Source organism: Aythya ferina, assembly GCF_964211825.1.
Source record: "Aythya ferina genome assembly, chromosome: 1".
In the NCBI taxonomy this organism is placed as follows: domain Eukaryota; kingdom Metazoa; phylum Chordata; class Aves; order Anseriformes; family Anatidae; genus Aythya; species Aythya ferina.
In genome coordinates this window covers 174,858,287-174,877,491 of record NC_140296.1, presented here as the reverse complement: position 1 = coordinate 174,877,491, position 19,205 = coordinate 174,858,287, and the positions used below count along the sequence as shown (strand labels likewise).

General features: G+C 36.2%; 1 protein-coding gene across 1 annotated transcript in view; it reads right to left on the bottom strand.

Moving 5' to 3' along the window:
- The window catches only part of NELL2 (neural EGFL like 2), a 146,521-nt gene that overhangs the window by 85,366 nt on the left and 41,950 nt on the right, over positions 1 to 19,205 (bottom strand). Inside the window, exons 8-9 of the mRNA XM_084507019.1 lie at positions 19,073 to 19,201; positions 17,692 to 17,794 (exon numbers count right to left, since the gene is read on the bottom strand). Of these exons, the coding sequence (XP_084363145.1) occupies positions 17,692 to 17,794; positions 19,073 to 19,201 (232 nt within the window). The remainder of the gene's footprint in view (positions 1 to 17,691; positions 17,795 to 19,072; positions 19,202 to 19,205) is intronic.

Here is a 19,205-nt window from a genome sequence, read left to right as displayed (position 1 = left end):
CAGACCCCTCATAAATGCTTCTCTTTTCTAGTCCTCTTTTCTTTTGCTGGCCACAGAGGAGACATCCTGACAGATAGAAAAGAGCAGATTTTTGTCAAGCCACTTGAACATTTCTAGGAACTTTACATTCAGGTTGTCCACAGAGCACACTTGGAAAGATTTCTAGTAAAATAAAGGTACTAATCTTCTTATCCTCTGCTTTTCTGCTAAGATAGACCTACATTCAGAACACCTTTATTTTCCAGCCTCCTGCCAGCAATTGACACAGCCAGTACATATCCCATGATGCTGGCACTTCATGTCTTTATTTTCCTTCAGAAATAAAGATATTTCAACAACATGAACATCTGGACTAGAACAGTGTAATTGGAAAGTCCGGTGAAGATTTAATTTCTGCTTGGCTAGATGCTTCCCAAGATACTGTGATTAGTTTGTGATTGGTATCTCTCTGGGGAGACATAACATGTTTCATCTTCCTAATTCCTTTAGTCCAACAGATTGAGTCATAGTCAAGAAATTACCTGATGATTAGTTGTTCCACAACTTCATAGTTATTGCCTATGCAGGATTTCTCTACAGCTGGATCACATAAACCATTTCCTCCCACACTCAAACTTCCATATCCCCCTACAACATACCTAAAACAGTGTATATTATTCAAAGCTTAATTTTCTAAGAAGGTGAAACAGGAAGTCTACAAAACCTGCTAGGAAGTTTAACTACTCTTGATCTACTGGTATTCATAGGGTGATCAAATATTAAAACAATAGGTATCAGCACAGGGTCTAAAAAATTATTAGGAAGGTTTGCTTATATATCCATGACTAATTTGTGCAGATGTAGTAGTAATAATACAACTATTCCCTGTAGTATCATTTAACAGACTGTGCTAACACAACATCTTCATATTCATCCAGCAAAAGGAATCTTTCAGGAGCCCAGTGGTTGTTGTGTTCACTCAATGAATTACCAACGCTCTGTCAAGCCACCACTTTTCTTTCACCATCCTTTTTTCTTCCTATCGGCCTCCAAATGAGACTTTCCCTCTGCATTTATGTGTCCTTAAAAAGTCTACACAAAATCCACAACCCAGCTAATTCTCACCTTCTGTTGACTGATTTCACAGTATGTCATTTGTACATTTTCTCACTTATGTGTGTATCACCTTTGATACCTAGATTGTTCATGCCTTCCTCTGAGAAATGCCTGTACGCTTCTTTGTGCTTAGCTGATTTTGATTCAGACTTAACACCAAGTGAAAGCAGAAGGTTTGGAACACTGGTGAACTCCTCAAACTACTTTATTTTCTTGTATTCATAATCAGCTAATGAGTAGCAGATATAACTTGAAGTTCTGTGAAATGCATCAGTAGTTATGAATGTACACCTTAATTCTGGTAAAAAATTCCATGTTTCTGCAACTTTGTCCAACTACATTGGTTTGTCAAACAAACAAACAAAACAATAGCAAAGCAATAGCATTTCATTCATTTAATTTTCCAGCCTCCTCCTTGGAATCTCCCTGATTACGTTCTCCACTGTTCAGAGATCAAGGCTGAGACATTGTTTTAGTATCATTAATCATATTTTGCAAACCTCTGTGTGGTATGCACATAGAGATAATGCTCACCTGCCACAAATTCTCTCTCTCAATTACCATGCCATTGTGAGGCATGTTCTCACCCCTTTCTCATTTATTTTTGCAGGGATTCAGGTGTTACTTTTTTGTTTTGTTTTGTTTTGTCTATTTCCTGGATAGCACAAGTTCCTCTGTAACTGCAGTCTGTAATAGGACTTCTTTCATTTCATGCCATTCCCCTCAACAATTCACAGTGATTTCAGATTTCAAGCTGGAGAAAATTATTGCTAAATTTTTTAATCAATCGTTGTTGAAAATATATATGAATATGCTTCAGCTTCCTCCTTAAAAATAAATAAATAAAATAAAATAAAATAATTAATTTTGTAATGATAAAGAATCAATTACTATCTGTATCTTGTTTCTTGTTAGCCAGAAATGCTGGATGTCTCTATTGTACTGAGAACAAAAAGAAAAACAATAGAGAAGATGCTTTACTTACTACTAATACTGTAAGAGCATTAGGTACCATAAGCAACACTCTTCAGTTTCAGGCTGCAGGATCAAAATACTTGGAAATGTATGTTATAATCACACATTCAGAGAGACCAGCTGCAGTGTCCTCATATTTACTGACCCTAGGTTTGCTTTCCTCTTTCCTCTAGTCAGCATCCACAATGCTATTAGCATTTTAACAAATAATAATTAAGATAAAATTAGAAACTCTGTTCACATCTGCAGGGGAAAAAAAAATTACTACTTTAGACTATTTTAGAGAATGTATCTATACACAGGGAATCTGGATGCTGTGTTTGATGTCAGCTTCTCTCTATGATGGCATTATTGCTACTGATACTTAAACTTGGTTAAATATGGCAGCCAAAATATTTATACTGACAGACATGCACAACTTTGGCTTTAGAGCAATGAACCATATTCTGTTTGTCAAACAGAACCGGAATATTTTGGATTCTAAACATAGGATTTTGAAAACTTGGACTTAACTAATGCAATCATAATGTCCATCCCTTTGCCAAATTAACTGTGTTGGCCACCCAGTACTCAAAACAACTTTCTCAGCAAAATGTCAAGTAATAAAATCAAATGCCAAGACAAAAGTGCTAGAGGGTGTCAAGAGACAAAAAGCAATTAAAGTTCCCATTAATTATATTATATGACTATTGTATTACAATTACATTAAAGGTTTATAAATAGCACAACAGTCTGCAAGACCAAAAGAATTCCTATGCAAACGCTGCATGCCCACTTAATCCTCTTTAAAGTGGGATTAGACATCTTTTGATGGACTCCTTTTGTCAGCTGTTCTTAAAAGCAGTTACATAGTTGTGTCTTAGTTAAAGGTTCAAGTAGATCAGGTCCTGACAATGACTAATGACAGGGAAGTTTCTGCTTCAGTTTCACCTTCTCCCAGTGGGTATTGCTAGAGGCTAACTATAAAGGGTGCTTTTCTGAAGAACTGTGCTTGTAGAAAAATGGTGCAGTGCAGAAAAATAAGCAGACACCTACCTAAAACACCTTCTACTTCATCACATGCTTACTCTCACAAGTACAACCATCAGAAAGCCTCAAGTCACAGGGATCCATATATAAGATAAAGTGTGGTGAATTGATCAGGACTGTGTTGAGAATTTCTGAAAGCAGTAAGGATCTGCTGAGGGCCTCCACATGTTCTAGTCACTGTTATAAATCCATGAGAGGTAAGTAGTTGCCACCATCAGCATTAATTTAACATTATAAAAAGCAGGTTGTATTCTCCATTTCTATGTTTTAAGTTCAGACCACCAATGAACATGAGGAGGGCAGCTACTCCTGCAACAGTGCTTATATGGGGCAACTGTTATCTGGTTTCACAGAGAATTCAAATAGAGGGGAAGAGGGAGGAATTAAGTATGCTATTCATTGGGATACTGTCCACATTTTTTCCCCAGATTTACCATGGAAAAGTAGAGTGTGCCAATGATATGTAATTCTTTAAGTATATTTGCTGGGGTGATGGCCTTAAGGCCACAGATGATTTTTAGATACACAGTGAAACAGTAAAAGGCAAGTTCCTCTAAAAGGCAACACTTTCAGAGATTTTACAATTTGTTTCATCTAAAAGCACTTAAAAAAAAAAAAAAAAAAAAAAAAAAAAAAAAAAAAAACATACGAAAACAGCAAAACTACTCAGTTTACCAAGAAATTGTAAATCTTGTGAAGTTTGGACCAGATGAACTCCAAAGGATCCTTCCAACCCAAACCATTCTGTAATTCTGGGAAAAGAACTTGAAAGTGACATTTCCATGCACTCAAGCCATTGAAGTTACAAAAAACTTCTGCATCAAAAATGCAGTTACTTCCAAAGATTTTTTGTTTTTATTTTGGATCAAAAGCTTGCCCCAACATTATTTAATCACCCACAGAATACACCCATATCTGAGTGACTACCAGGAACACTACAGATGCCCCCATTCCTAGCCAGACTCTCCTTTGCCCAGACAACTTCTTCAGACACATACAATTTTGCACTGTGAATTTGCTGCACATGCCTCTGTGGACAAGGCACAACATCCCATGACCTGACTTCATCTAGTTCCATTAGCTTTGCCTATTTTGCTATGTTTACTTTCCTCCCAAATCCAAGCACTTTCACTTCCACTCCAAATGGCAGCCCTTTGTTAAATTGGATATTACTGTAAGAGACAAGTAAGCCTTATTTGCACAATTGCACAGGCCAGTCTAATGTGTTTAGAAGTTCCCAGGAATGGATTAGTGCACAGATGGAGTACCATATCTATAGCTGCTGTTAGATCTCATTTCTTTCAGAGCACCTGTATAGAAGCAACTAGGTCCATGAAAGAACTGAGCAGAATTTCACACTCTCACCTCCTCCTTTACCTATTTTCATTCCTGCATAAGGAACCTGCCCATCCTCCCAGTCCTCTTCTAAGACCCATCATCCTTCCTCCCTCACTTGAGCTGAAATTACAGGATTAGTTGGCATAATCACAAACACCCCAGAGAACTCTACTTAATGTTCCTAAGCTGTCCTTAGCATTAGTTTGGCAAAAGGTTTTTTAAAAAGATAGTAAGGTAAACACATTTTTTGAAATCTTGATTAAATTTAGTTATGCAAATCACCTTTCCAAATTTGTTATCTACTCTCTCTCAACATTCATTATCAAATAGCATTTAATCAAAAATTAATCTAAAAAAATCAGGTGCTACCAATAGAGTTGGAAATCTTCAAAACATAATTTTAAATATAAACCTATGTACGCCTAATATCATGCTCCTACTTCTGAAGGCTGCTAGAAGTTACTATTATCCATTGTGCATTCCCAAACAACAGGGTCAAAAGTCAGTGTCAACTGTCAAAAGTCAGTTCATGACTTGAAATATTTAAAAATGTAAAAGCAGCTGAGCAGATGCTCACAGATTCTGCTGTGTCATAGCTAATTTCTCCACAGTGCAGCTGTTGATGCTTTGACACAGTTACTGGAAAACATTAAACTGGTGTTCACATAAATTGATAATGTGACTATTCCTTTTTAGTATAGAAGTGCATTAACGAAAGCCTCAGAGTGGCTGCTTTCACCAACAGAAAGGGGAAAGGGGAAAGGAAAAAAAAATATATGTATATTAACAGTCCTATTGCCTCAGGCAGACCTTTCCAGACATTAGACTCAGAATTTGGATGCTCGTGCAACCACCTATTTTTGTCTATATGGGGCAACAGAGCATGTCAGCTTCTAAGAGAGCTGCTATACTTCCATCTCAATGACACATCAGCCAACTCATGCTGTTCTGTTTTTTCCTTTTTCTTTGTCTACCATTACCTTTCTATGGAAAATAAGAGTCAAAATGAACAGTTTAAGAAAATATTTCATTTTCAATTGTAGTCTATTATCATCAAATCTGCAAAAGGTTCTGCAGATTCAATGCCACAGAATAAAAAGTTTCATCTTTAAATGAATAGGTTCATCTTTTTCATTACCAAGAATCTAAGAAATTACTGGAATGGGTCGAATAACATTAAGAGAACATACTTTATGAACTTTATGGATTTTTTTCTCAGTATTTTTCATTTTTTCATGTTCTTGAAAACCCAAGAGAAAAATACCAGTTTGTATTGAATAATTCTTGAATTTGTTACCAAGAGATTATTAGGAAAGACCTTAATTTTATTAGCTGCAGAGATCTAGTTCAGATTTAGTTGAATCAAACAGGAACAGTGGAATTATGATGATCAAACTTGACAGATAAAAAATTTGGAGTGGTACCCTAGGAAAAACAAGTGCCACCTTTCCTGCGGAACAATACAGTTTTGTCAAAGGGAACTTTATCAGGACTTAGAAAATTAATTTAACTTCACCTCCCACTGCCTGTGATCACATCAGCTCAATATATGGGGAATACTTCAGTATTTCATGGAAAAAGTGAAGAGCATATAATAATGCTGGTAATGTATTTTCAAGATACAAGATAACCTTATTACACATGTAATACTGAATTATATCAAAAAGTCAAATTAGCATCTTAATTCTCTTCCCTCTAAGTTTTAATCATTCTAGTAGCTAAACTAATGGGACCAAATATCTTGAGAGGGGAAACAAACAAACAAACAATTTTGCCTTCATATCTTGAACCAGTAACTCAGTATGTGCATTTCCTGCAGGACATAATCCCAAATACGAAAACAAGACATCACCCATAGTCACAAAAGCTCCATGTCAGAGCTCATGAATGTCTAACCAGACAGGCACAGACACACCTGAGAGAGAAGTCTGACAGGAGAATGAACCATTTCTTCTATTTTTCCACTATTTTTCCCACATAGGTCTTTATATATCTAGTGTTTTATCTCTGCTTTTACATGTACACTTCAGTTTTCAAATTCTGCTGAACAGTGGATTGTCTTTCGTGTGTACAGTAACTAAACTAATGGCTCATCATACAGAAGGGTTTTAAATGGTCTTAATACAAATAATCAGTGCAATCTCAGTACAATATCAAGTACAACTACTTAAATAAACTTGCTTTCTGCATCTACTTACAAGTAGATAGTATGCTAAGAACTGCCAAAGGCATAAGGCCAAATGCAGTTTGTTTTGCAACATGACCTTCAAGCTTTTGAGAAAAAAAAAAAAAAAAAAAAAAAAAAAAAAAAAAAAAAAGCTGTCATCCTCCAAGGGAGAGAGCTTCTTGTGTTCCACAAAATATTTTATTTCAGTGACTTTCTTAGGACTGTTTTTAACAGATCATAAGACTTGTCCACATATGTTTTAAAGAGGTTAGACTTCAAAACATGGAATTTTATTGGAAAGAATGAAGGACAGGTCTCTTGCTGTCTAAGATCAGTTGTCAGCAAGAAGGAAAAATGTTTGAGACTTGCTTTAAACAGCATCTGGTAAATATACTAATAAATAGGTTTCTAGATGATGAAAGAGTGTTGCAAAGTACATACAGACTATTTTTCAGAGAACAACAGCAGCCAAGGCAAAGATTTTTAATTTGTTTGTTCACACTGTAAGAAATCAACCTGTTCCTTACATTGAGTTTTCATGGAGCTCAAGATGTCGCATTGGAAACAGGAACCAAAATGCAGCTGTCTGAAATGGGTGAACTGGAAAGATGGTTGAATTGTTGCATGAAAACAAGGAAATGATTCTTTTATTTATTTCTATGTCTATTTTAAATTTCTATTTTTAAAATGTACTTATTACTTTCCACATTTCTTCAGAGCAACTCTGCAATGCAAAATGAGTATGTGGTATTATGTGCTTCTGCAATACCACCAACTCTATACACACAAAGCAGCAAAAGATCATATACAAGGTTTAAGCACTTTGAAGTGATATTCTACTACTGTTAAACAGCATCTTTGAGAACTTTGCAACATCCATTTACATGACTGTTACCTTTTCTATGCTCTACTCATGTGATTTCTCATTTTGGTGTCTTGAGAACCTATTAAGCTTCTAGATATAGTATGATGAAAACATCTACAAAACAAACACCCTCTTCTCAAGACTTCAAAATTGGCCTAGAGAGGACACTGCATTTTAGTGAATATATATAAAAACAAATGAGACAGTGTAAGGAAATACCTGAATTTGTAGCTCTTTGTTAAAATACTGATAAATGGAGAATTATGCCATTTTATCTTTCCTACCGCCAAAGTATTTCAAAAATTCACCTACTAGAAATAAAAGGTATGTGCCCGTTTTCCACATGAGTTCAAAACACTATCTTCCTTGCTTTCAGGATAGCAAAATATGAATCTGATAATTGAAACCAAGTGTTTTCTGCACCAATTTACTACATCAAACAATAATGTCACTTTACCATTCTAACACAACTGTATATAAGTACTGGATATCAGAAACAAGCAAGATAAAAATGCTGTTCTCTACCATGATACCTTAGGACAATACGAAACTGCATACCTAATAGCATCTTCAAATTACATTCATGATGTCATGATGTCATAATTTTAAGGGATTTTAACTAAATGTCACGAATAACAATAAATTGAAATCTGGAAACCAATCAATACTGTGTTTGAAAAGTGAGTCTAAAGAAACTTTTTTGCAAGAGCAACAAGGGAAGTATCAGAACTTTTGTTAAAAAACAAACAAAGAAACAAACAAAAATAATAATTTCAACAATTATTAGGAAAAAATACTATTCATAAGACTTAGTCTGGTCAACTACCTTCCTAAACAAATGGGAAGAGCTTTTATTTTAATTGAAATATACTACAAAAAAAAAAAAAATACTAAAAACACTCTCTATATTGACAAGAAAACATGCCAAGTGCTGTAGATATAGCCCTGGGCCAAGTGAGGAAAGCAAATTAAGCAAATTGCAGAAATACTTCTAAAAAAGAGGATTGCAAAGACTTTTGAAGGGAACAGATGAGGAGAGCACGAGAAAGGACAGTTACACCATAGATTTCAATTTTGAAGTTGTGTCTCACATGAGCAAAAGTTGCCATTATTTGAAACAGAAAATATTTTATGAGCTGACAAATGTAGAAACAGTGATCAATAACAGCTTGGAGGTCTCTACACCACAATTCAGATATCTGCAAGTGATGGCTAAGAAAGGTAAACCAAACAATAGAAGGATAAATTCACTACACGTTTCCACTGAAAGACGTTCAGATTTCTACAGTCAGAGAAAGACTGAAAGCCACTGGTTTAAATTGTTATCTTTATAAAGAGACAAATAAAGGGTAACAGTATACATCATTTTATATTAAGCTCACTGAATCAATGTCATTCATATTTTACTATCTCTTCCTTAAACTGCCAGGGAATCAAGATCACATTTTTGAGGGTTTTGTGGTGGTTTTTATTTTCCAAATTTTATTTATTGATTTTCAGCCTTCACAACCTTCCCATTTTCTTAATTTCATGTGACCGAAGCACAGTCAGAAAACTGTACATGCTCCTTCTTTTACACTCCCATGGCTCCTTGCAGTGTCTTCTCTAGGCCAAATTTTCACCTAGATGCCCCTTGACAATATGGCAAACCTGTTATTAATACCATCATGTCCAGTGCAAACTGGTCTTGCAAAAATGCACATCTCAACAAGCCCTAATTCATTTTTTAATTTGTTTATTTGGGGTGGAGGAGGAGTCTGCTCTAGCTGACTCCATTATGTGCTCTCTGACTCCCACTTGCTACTTTTCTGTGACTTCTTCCTAAATTTGCAGTCTGGAGGTGTTTGACTAAAGCCAAATTCTACCAAATTCAGAAAACATGTCCATTAAAGATCAGTGTTACTAGTACTACAGACATTTGCAGAGCAAAAGTTCCAGGCAGAACCCAGGACATCAGCTACAAGCTTCTGATTTGGCAATGGGCTCCTGATTATGAGACATATATAAATACACACATCTGATGATGCAGTGACGTTAGCTAACTACTGTTAAGAAAAAACATACTGAAATTAATGTATAGCCACATGAACACCCACATAACCTAGGTGATTTTTGTAATTATAAATAGAACCAGATTTTGTGTGTATTTATTTTACAACACCCAACTAATCAAATTCTGTTGAAATCAGCATTATTGAAGTTGGGTAGTGACATATTATAAGACTGGAACATCTGTCCTCTTCCAGCTGTCTGAAAACCAAAACATTCATATCTAACTTATGTTAATGTATTTTATTTCCAGTGCAAATAATAAAGTAGCAATACACTGAACAGTTTTTATATTTTGTGAATTCCCTGGTAAGAATGTAATAAAAAAGAAATGGAAAAGAATAGGTTCCTTTCCCTGACAGCCAAGAATAGAATAGGTTGTAAGCAGAATAGGAGAAAGCAGAAGATGGCCTACAGCAAAATTTCCAATGTAAAAAAAATATTACTAATTCTCTACTGATAAAATTACCAATATTATGTTCCCAATTTCTCCTTTAGTGTAGATTGTTATACAATCTACATACGTAATGTATTTTAATGTATAAATTTTTTTTAAACACTTCATAATTCCTTCCTCAGGCACACAGTAGGACCAAAACAGAGTTACGTTCACATTAACTGGAATTCTCCTCATACATTGATACCTTGCCTCCAGAGCTATAGTCTTCCAGTTGAGTTCCATAATGCATGGGGTCCATAATAGTTAAAAAGCAACCAGCCTAGGAGGGAGCTGCACTGTGGTGCACTAAAAGTCTGACTGAGGCACAATGCACTGAATCCCCTAATTCTCCTCAGCTAGCACAGAACAATGCAACTCAAAGGGCATAGGGAAGGAGGAAAGGAAAGGTAGACATAAAATACTCTGAAGAGTCCAACTCCTGCAATCTGTATTTTAATTTACACAGTACAACAGACACACTTGAAGGGTTTCCCTTTTGATATAGGCATATTGCCCAGCTTACGAGTTCTGCCCAAAAAGCTCATAACAATTATGGCATTGGAAATTTAACTGATGTAAGCCAAATATATTGCTATGGTATATGAGTAGTTTGAAAATTGCTGTAGCTTAACCATGAAAGATATATCAGAGTCTGAGCAGCTAGAGTCATGGGTCCTGTCACACCTTTAGAGACTGCCCTTGCCGGTGCCTTTAGCTGGCTTTGAGTTCAGCACAAGAAAAGCATCCAAAACATTTTTGGAATGTCTCAGTGTTAAGCTTCCTGAGATCTTAAATTTCCTGGAGAAGAGAAGGCTCTGGAGAGATCTTCTCAGTGTGTATAAATGCTTGATGGGAAGGAATGAAGAAGAGGGAGCCAGACTCAGCAGTGCCCACTGACAGGACAGGAGTCAATGTGAACAAAGTAAAATACATTAAATCTGACCTGAACAGAAGAAAACACTTTTCTTTTTTTTTTTTTTTTTTTTTAATATATATATACATATATGTGTGTGTATACATATATATATATTACTGTGAAGGTCACTGAGCACTGACACAGGCTGTCTGGAGAGGCTGTGGAGTCTATCTGTGGAGGTACTCAAAACCTAACTGAACACAGCCCTGGACATCCTGTTCTAGACAACCTGGCTTGAGCAGGGCAGATGGACCGGGTGTTCTCAGAAGTTGCCTTCCAACCTCTACCACTCTGTGAGGTTCTGAGCTTTATAGTTCTGATAGTATGCTGGATTCACAGATCTAATTATTCACATTCACCAATTATGCTCTTCCACTATACCTTTGCAAATCTAAAATAGCTCCACTGATTTTATTGACCTACATGAATGCAAGGATATGTTTTTCCCCTCAAAAATAGTTTGTGCTATTTCTAAATAAATAAAAATACCACCTTTCCTTTTCAGACATGGATTTGCTAAAGTAATAGAATGGTAAACAAGCAGTAAAGTACACTGTGGTTCATCTCTGTAGTACAAGCTTGTATATGATGCTTTTTGTCTGTCATTATAATGTGATACTATCTTCATATGTATTTAAAGACCTGAGAGGAAAAAAAAAAAAAAAAAAAAAAAAAGTTGATGGAAATAATTTCAGCATAGGAAATCCAGAAAACAGAGGCTGAAGAGACACTGTTCCACTACAGTGTTAAATAACACTCAGACATTCTGACTGCTGACTACAAGAGGTCATAATAAATGCCATAGTTCTAGGAAATAATCCAGTGACAGATATCTTCCAGACATCTTTTAGTAGCGTTCTGAAAGTAGTCTAATTTATTTCATTTTTCACATATTAAAAAAAAAAAGTAATCTCAGAATAACAGAATTTCTGCTCTATTTGCATTTGTATTTTTAAAAAGCCACACAAATATTTATCATCAAAGAGCAACTAGTCCTTTGCAAAGGATTTCTCCACCTTTGTGTTCTAAAACACGTATTTAAAAAAATGGTAAATGAATCACAGAATCACAGAATTTCTAGGTTGGTAGAGACCTCAAGATCATCGAGTCCAACCTGTGACCTAACACTAACAGTCCCCACTAAACCATATCCCTAAGCTCTAATAATCATTGCTTCACTGTTGAAGAAAAAGATTTGTGCCTACATAGGCAGTTTTGCATGAACTAAGAAATCTCCTTCTTCTTTTCTCCTTTATAAGTGCCTGTTCTGTCCCCGTGAGGTCTCCTGCTCCTCTGCAGTACTGACACACTTGCCTTGCCCCAGATGGCCTACTGGAGCTGGGCTTTGATTTCCAGACTACCCTTTCCTCTGATTTCCTGCAAGGATTAGATGACGTGTTCAATAGGCATAGATGTAATTCAGCACATGAGTGCACACCAATCATGTCATTCAACCACATCATGCCACATTAAATGCAAAAAGAGTTCCTCTGGCATGTGGGAGGCAGAGTCTGAGGCTGGTGTGCTGAGCTGCCACTGGCAGCTAAAGCAAGGTGGTGCCACTCCTTCAGCCCTGAAAAAAGTGCCAATTTTGTGAAAAGATCAAACTTAGTAAGCAAAACAGCTCAGTATTAAGTACATAATACTTCAATCCTCCTGAACAAATATTAATGAATTTGCGAAGAAGCTTAATCAACATTCCTTAATTTTCTAGGTACAAATTTTGCACTATTGCTGATGGTCAATTGCTCTGCATATGAGAACCAGATGGAATTCTACAGTTCCTTCTCTGTGTTAGTAAGCCAGGCATGCTGGAGCTTGCAAAAACAGTGTATAGCTTTGCAGAAAAAATCAAAGCATCATGAAGAGAAAAAGGGGAAATCCCCTTAATTGTGACTATAAAATTATAAGTTTCTGTAAGCTAGCAAAATAGATCAATGTATCAGAAACCCATTCATTTTATACAAGAAAACATTTGCATATTTGTATTTTAATCATTTTATTCAAAACCCCTTTCTGAGTCACAATAACCTCCTGATATATGCTCTTTCCATGCTAGCTAGCAACAGAAGTGGCAGCTGATCCGACACAGTTCTATGCTTCTTACATCTGTTTAAAACACTTGTGCTAGAGTGCAGAATTTGCTACAATGCACCAAAACACATCAAATGTCCTGCTTCAGAAAAAAACAAGCACATGGAAAATCACAGCCTGTAGATTTAATATAATGGCTTAGACTTTAGCCCCCACTAAAACCTGTTGCAATAGATTTAAATAGTTTGGGATTAGATCTGTGTCTGCAATGTCATGAGAAGGACAGTGATAAGAATAGACCTATTTTCTTCCTGGAGATCAGTCTTTGGTGATAGAAATTATTACTGTGCCAGACAGTGGTACAAAAATCACTTCTGGGCTTAAGAAGAAGAAAGTCAGCTAGTTTGTTAAAAATACACTCGCTTCATTAAAAAAAAAAATACATATATAACAGTTATTGGAAGTGATGCCTTAGTGTTAATACACTAACTAATAGGAAAGTTACCATAAAAAGATTTGCTGACCAAGTACCAATTGTCTCAGCTACTAAGACATTGTTAGTCCTTTCACGATTCACTTAAAATAAATGAACTTGTCCTTGTACATTTTAAGCCAAGTCCATGGGCTAAAGCAATACTTCACAGAGTCAGTAGGGGAGCTTAATTTCTCCATGTTTTGTATCAGTGCCTATCACCACGCAATGCATTTTTTTTCTGCAGAGTAAAAAAAAAAAAAAAAAAAAAAAAAAAAAGAAGAAAAAAAAAAAAAAGATATAAAGATCTCTTGCGCATACCTTCTCAGATAGGCTTAAAATTGCACTTGGAATAGAAAAGAAAGTAGCCTCTGCTTTCCAGCTCCAAACACTTCTCCATAGGAAGCTCCCACTGATCTAAGAGGCATACTTCAGTAGGTTGACCAAATTCTGTGTTGAATAGCTTGTCTGTAGCTGAAACATACACCCAGCACATTGGCCAATTCATGTGCCTGCGAAGATTGTAGCTGCTTTTAGCCCATTAGGGACAACAGAAAATACAGTGATAACTCATATGCGCTGTCATTCCTATTGATATCAGCATTGACCTTCACAGAATCACAGAATCACAGAATTTCTAGGTTGGAAGAGACCTCAAGATCATCGAGCCCAACCTCTGACCTAACACTAACAGTCCCCACTAAACCATATCCCTAAGCTCTACATCTAAACGTCTTTTAAAGATTTCCAGGGATGGTGACTCCACCACTTCCCTGGGCAGCCTGTTACAATGTCTAACAACCCAGAACAAGTTTTCTGAGTGTTCTCAAGCAAAGATATGCAGTTTGGTCAGAAGGTGCATGTCTGGTTTTATTATGTTTTAGCATACAAGAAAAATCAAAGTCAAAGCTATAATTATTTTTCGACCACATTCCAAAATACCTGTTCTTCCCTGAACTAAATATTTAAGAAAAAAAAATGTGGTCAGTTGTGCTGAAATACTTGAAGTGTTGAAAATATCATCAAACAAGGCACAACATCGCTGCACTGCCCAGTTCTTAAATGCTGAGCTGGGCTGAAATTCATTTCCTAGTGCTTGGAAGCGTCACTTGCTCTCACCAGTCTCTTAGCATAACTGCTTAATGTCAGCTCCAGGCTTAAAAATTCAGCACTTTCCATTCCTATGTGACACAGCTGATACTCATTGCAGTAACTGATGGAAGGATTAATCTCACAGTTCTAGCTACCTGCAAGTTTGGTATCTAATCCATTGCCTGGCCTCCCTATGTATAAGGCCTCCTGTGGGAAGAAACATGCACCTCCACAGGGCAATTCATCTTATCTATTCCTGCCACCTCTAAGCACCAAGCACCCTCTGGATATGCCAGTCCCTTTCACTGGTTATTGAGAAAGCCTAACTGATGATGATGTCCATACTAGTAAATGAAACATGAGAGGTAAATGAAATAGCAAGTGCCAACAGGCTCAAACACTGGTGCATAATCCTCCACACAGTTTGAGTGTTAGCACAACTCATGGCAGCCCCTTGGCCTGTACCAGCCAGCAATCTTTGATGCAATGCCAGACATGGTTTGGGGGACAGGATTGTTGAGGAATCATTCCCAGTCAGCCATCTGGAGGCAGACACTGTTTTAGGGGAGGGGGAAGAGAGCTTGGTCATGTATTTTGTGAGCCACAAATGGCACCTAACCCCAGGGCCACAGGACTGTGCCCTATTTCATGTAGTAACATATGTAAAGCCACTTCAGACTGCAATCCCAAATTCTATGTGTCTAAAGACATGTTGAATTAATCCATTCTGAATTCCTCAAAACAAAACAAAAAAGCTGTGAAGCCTGCCTGCTCGTCACTCTGAATGTCTTAAGCACTGTATATTTTTACTCTTTATGCCAGCTGTCATTACATCAAACCCTGCTCTTTTCATTTTTTCTGGCTTTGTAATCACACAAGCAGAAGAAAGAAAGAAGGATGGAGAAAACTCAGCCCTGAGACATAGCACCAAGGCTGCCACAGCTACCACTGCCTGGACAGTTTTACACTCCCAAGAGGCTGACAGAAACACTCCATCATCTGGTGTGAGGTACCACAAATAGCAGGAAGAAATAGCCATATATGTTGCATCTCACAAAAATAGATAAATAAAAAAATAAATAAATACTAAAACTCGGTGTAAGAAATGGGTATGGGCCTCAATTTTTCTCAGCATTTATGATTGATTGTCCAATAGTAAGGACAGTGGCTCCTTGAGCAACAAACCCTAATTAGCTGCTCTCCCAATTATAAGCCATCTGTGTTTGGTTAGATGCCATCACCTAGACAGATGCTACATCCCCTGATACAGTTCTAAGAACTGAGAACAAGAGAACAAAAACATTATTTTCAGAAGTTATCTAAATGGAGGAACTCAACTTTGATCCCTTGAGCAAGAGTTGTAGTCACTGAGCACACTGACCATGATCAGCTCAGACCCAGAGCTGAAGACACCGAGAGGGCAGGATATGGCTGGAAGACCTCTAACTCAGTGAGCACTTGACATTTCCACCAAACCAGCCTGGAGAATAAATGAGGGTCCTACAGCCACCACTACATCTAACTTCCACTCTTTACACTTTCAATGGAATATAGCTATCTTGTCAATGGGACTCCAGTTTACACCCTCAGTATTTTGGTTCCCAGGAACTGTTTACTTAAAATATTGTGGGTTTTTAATTTCATTCTGTTTGTTTGTTTGTTGATTAATTTGTTTTGATTTTTGGTTGTTTGTGGACTTGTTTGTTTTTAAGGCACTTTAAATAAACTAGGTGAAAATAGTTTTGAAATAGATTAAAATAGACAAAACAGACAAGTTTTCAAAACAAGTTTTTGTTTGTTTGTTTGTTTTGTTTTGTTTTGTTTTATCTTGTCAAGAGTTATATGTTGCATGTTCATTATCAATTAGGTACTGGCATCAGATGAACAGTATTGGAAGCTAAAAAGCTTTGATAACATTAAGAACATCAAACAGGCAATACCAGAGTAAACTTCCCAGTGTGGTGTACCAGAGCTCTACGTTAACTGCAAGTGGAAGCATTAATGCTGTATGACAAGTTCTATGTCCACGTGCCCATTCACATTTCTTGACCTTCACAAAGACTCCCAATAAAAATAACAAATTCATAAGACCTCCTGAGATGTGAGTGCTTCCCTGTTAACATCTGGATAGATAATTCCCTACTAAATTTGCAAGCAGTGCATTACAAAAACATACTTCAGAAGATCAGGTTTTTAAACTTTGCCAGCATGGTCAAAGATTCAAATAGAGGTTTGAACTCCACTCATCTTTCATCCCTGAATTACCAATTCCCTGAGACAACTAATATGCATGGAAATGTTGTGTAGTTGACTAAAAATAAATTAAAAAAAAAAAAAAAGTATTTGAATTCTCATTTCCCCTCAATTAGAATTAATCTACTTAAGTTAATAAGGTTTCATAAAATGGGATGGTTTGTGTAACTTCTAACACAATTAAATATTAATAAACTCCTGTGGGAGCAAGATCAGTGGATTACAAAACATCTTGCTGAATTTTATCATAAAACGTGGCATTTCAAGCAGTTACATGTATCTCTATACTCTCTAAGAAGTTTTATACAGCAGAAGAGTGATGAAACTATATGGAAAAATCTCAAAATTTATATAATAAAGAAATGTATGCATCTTCTGCTCAGTTTCAAGAATGGATTCCACCACAGCCATAACATATTTGCACATCCATAATCAATATGAAATATTATATACAATCCATCTAGATACTGATTAACCTAAAATTCCCCTTCTTTAACCCAATTTGCAACAAAGCCAAAATGCTATAAAACCAAAAGCTAATCACCTGTATTAAATGACAATATTAAATTACCTGTATCCCATTTCCTGTATAATTGTCTGACCTTTTGTAAAAGAACCTTGCTAGGTGACTGTTTTTTTCTGGTACTACAACATATGGTTGAAAGTACAGTCTTGAGATTGTGTTAGAAACACTGGTCTAAACAAATGTGAGGCAATTCTCAAATTTCTAGCAGTTTGGTATAAAAGATAACCTATAGGAAGTCTGTGGAAAGTTTTAAATTTTTTTTAAAAAACACTGATAAGAAATATCTGTGTGTTCAGAAGAAAAAAAAAAAAAAATCCCCTATTCCTCTACCCAAATACTACAATCCCTGACCAGTTATTTCAATGACGTGTTTACAGAAAAGTTCATTTTCTTTCCAGATTTCATAATATTCATTAAAGGAAGCCCCAGAGTAAAACTTACATTGACATTCTTTGCAGCACTTGCCATCCACATATGTCAGGGCAGAATTAATCGGGCAATCAGAGAGGGGGCATATCAAAGCTTCGCACTGCACAGTACCATTCTAGAAGAATAAAAGGTGCTTAACTGGTAGTTATATTTAGCAAGAACAGAGATGTTCTCATACACAAGAACTTAAAATTTATTTTTAAATGCAATGAACTCTCTGACAGTACCCAAAAAGCCATTTTAGCATGGTTCTTTTAATAACTACAGGAACAGAAACTATAACTTCAGATTAACGTGCATACAACCTTTTAGACATATATGATGTATTCTTTCAGATGTCAATGATCAAAGACTTTTTTTAGAGGCAAATCTATTTGGAGGTAAAACATTCTGCCAATCAGCAGCAAATTGACATAATAGTGTGAAATAAGAACCTCACAGAATACTCTACCTTCTGATTTTTATATGAGAGACAATACATTTCTAAAAGGTAATAATACTGTAGCAGCAAGAAAAAACTGAGACAAAAATATGTAATGCATGTAACACTAAATTCAAAGCATTTTAGACAGCTATCAGCCAGGTCTGATAGTATGGACTAAACCTTTTCTTCAACCACAAAATCTTAAAAACAAAATTAATATCACTGCAAAAATATAAAGATCAAAGTCATATTAAGCTTAAGTAGAACCATTTAGGAAATTATAGACGGCAGCAAATCAATCTAAGGTGCAGTACAGACAACAGCCTTTCCATCAATTACTAATGGCCTTTGGATTAGGCATTTAATGAGTCCAAATGGAATTAATGAGTTTTAAATGACTGGACAATAATAAAGATGCTATGATTTGGTGCTTGAAAGGATACTTGCATTCAGTTTTGGAGTTCTGATACATTTGGGAATCTTCTATCCATTTAAATTCTTTTCTTGTTTGTGATATAATAGAGCATGCATATGACCCTGACATTTTAATCTTTATTGCTTTTGGAGATGTAACCAAAGGCAACTAAAGGGAATCAGACACAAGGGATCTATTAAATGATTTGCTAAGAAAAAGGCTGTGTTTATAGTGATAAAAACAGGTAATTAATTATCCAGAGAAACTGTTTGCAACTCAGTGCAGGGGAATAATGTGATAGCTAAGTGTATTGCATAGGATCTGCCTATACTGGCATGAAATCCAGGAGAGCTACACATGCCGCCACTGCTGCAACAATAGGAAAATACATTTATTAATACTATCCCCTAAATTTAGAACAATATATTTTTCTCACATTTTGTTGCTACTACTTAGCACACATTTATAAACACCCCTTACTATTTTGCCCCAATAAACCCACAATCAGAGGAAACATCAAGGTTCCTGGGTCTCCGTTCAAAATGTAGTCATACCATGCAAGTGCAGTTCTTACAACCGTCTGTCCAGGATTCAAACTCTCTGTATGTCATGCCTTTTATTGTGCAGGTCCTTTCACAGTAGCACTGATCCAACTTGTTCATCCTCTGCTCAGCTTGGGACAACTGT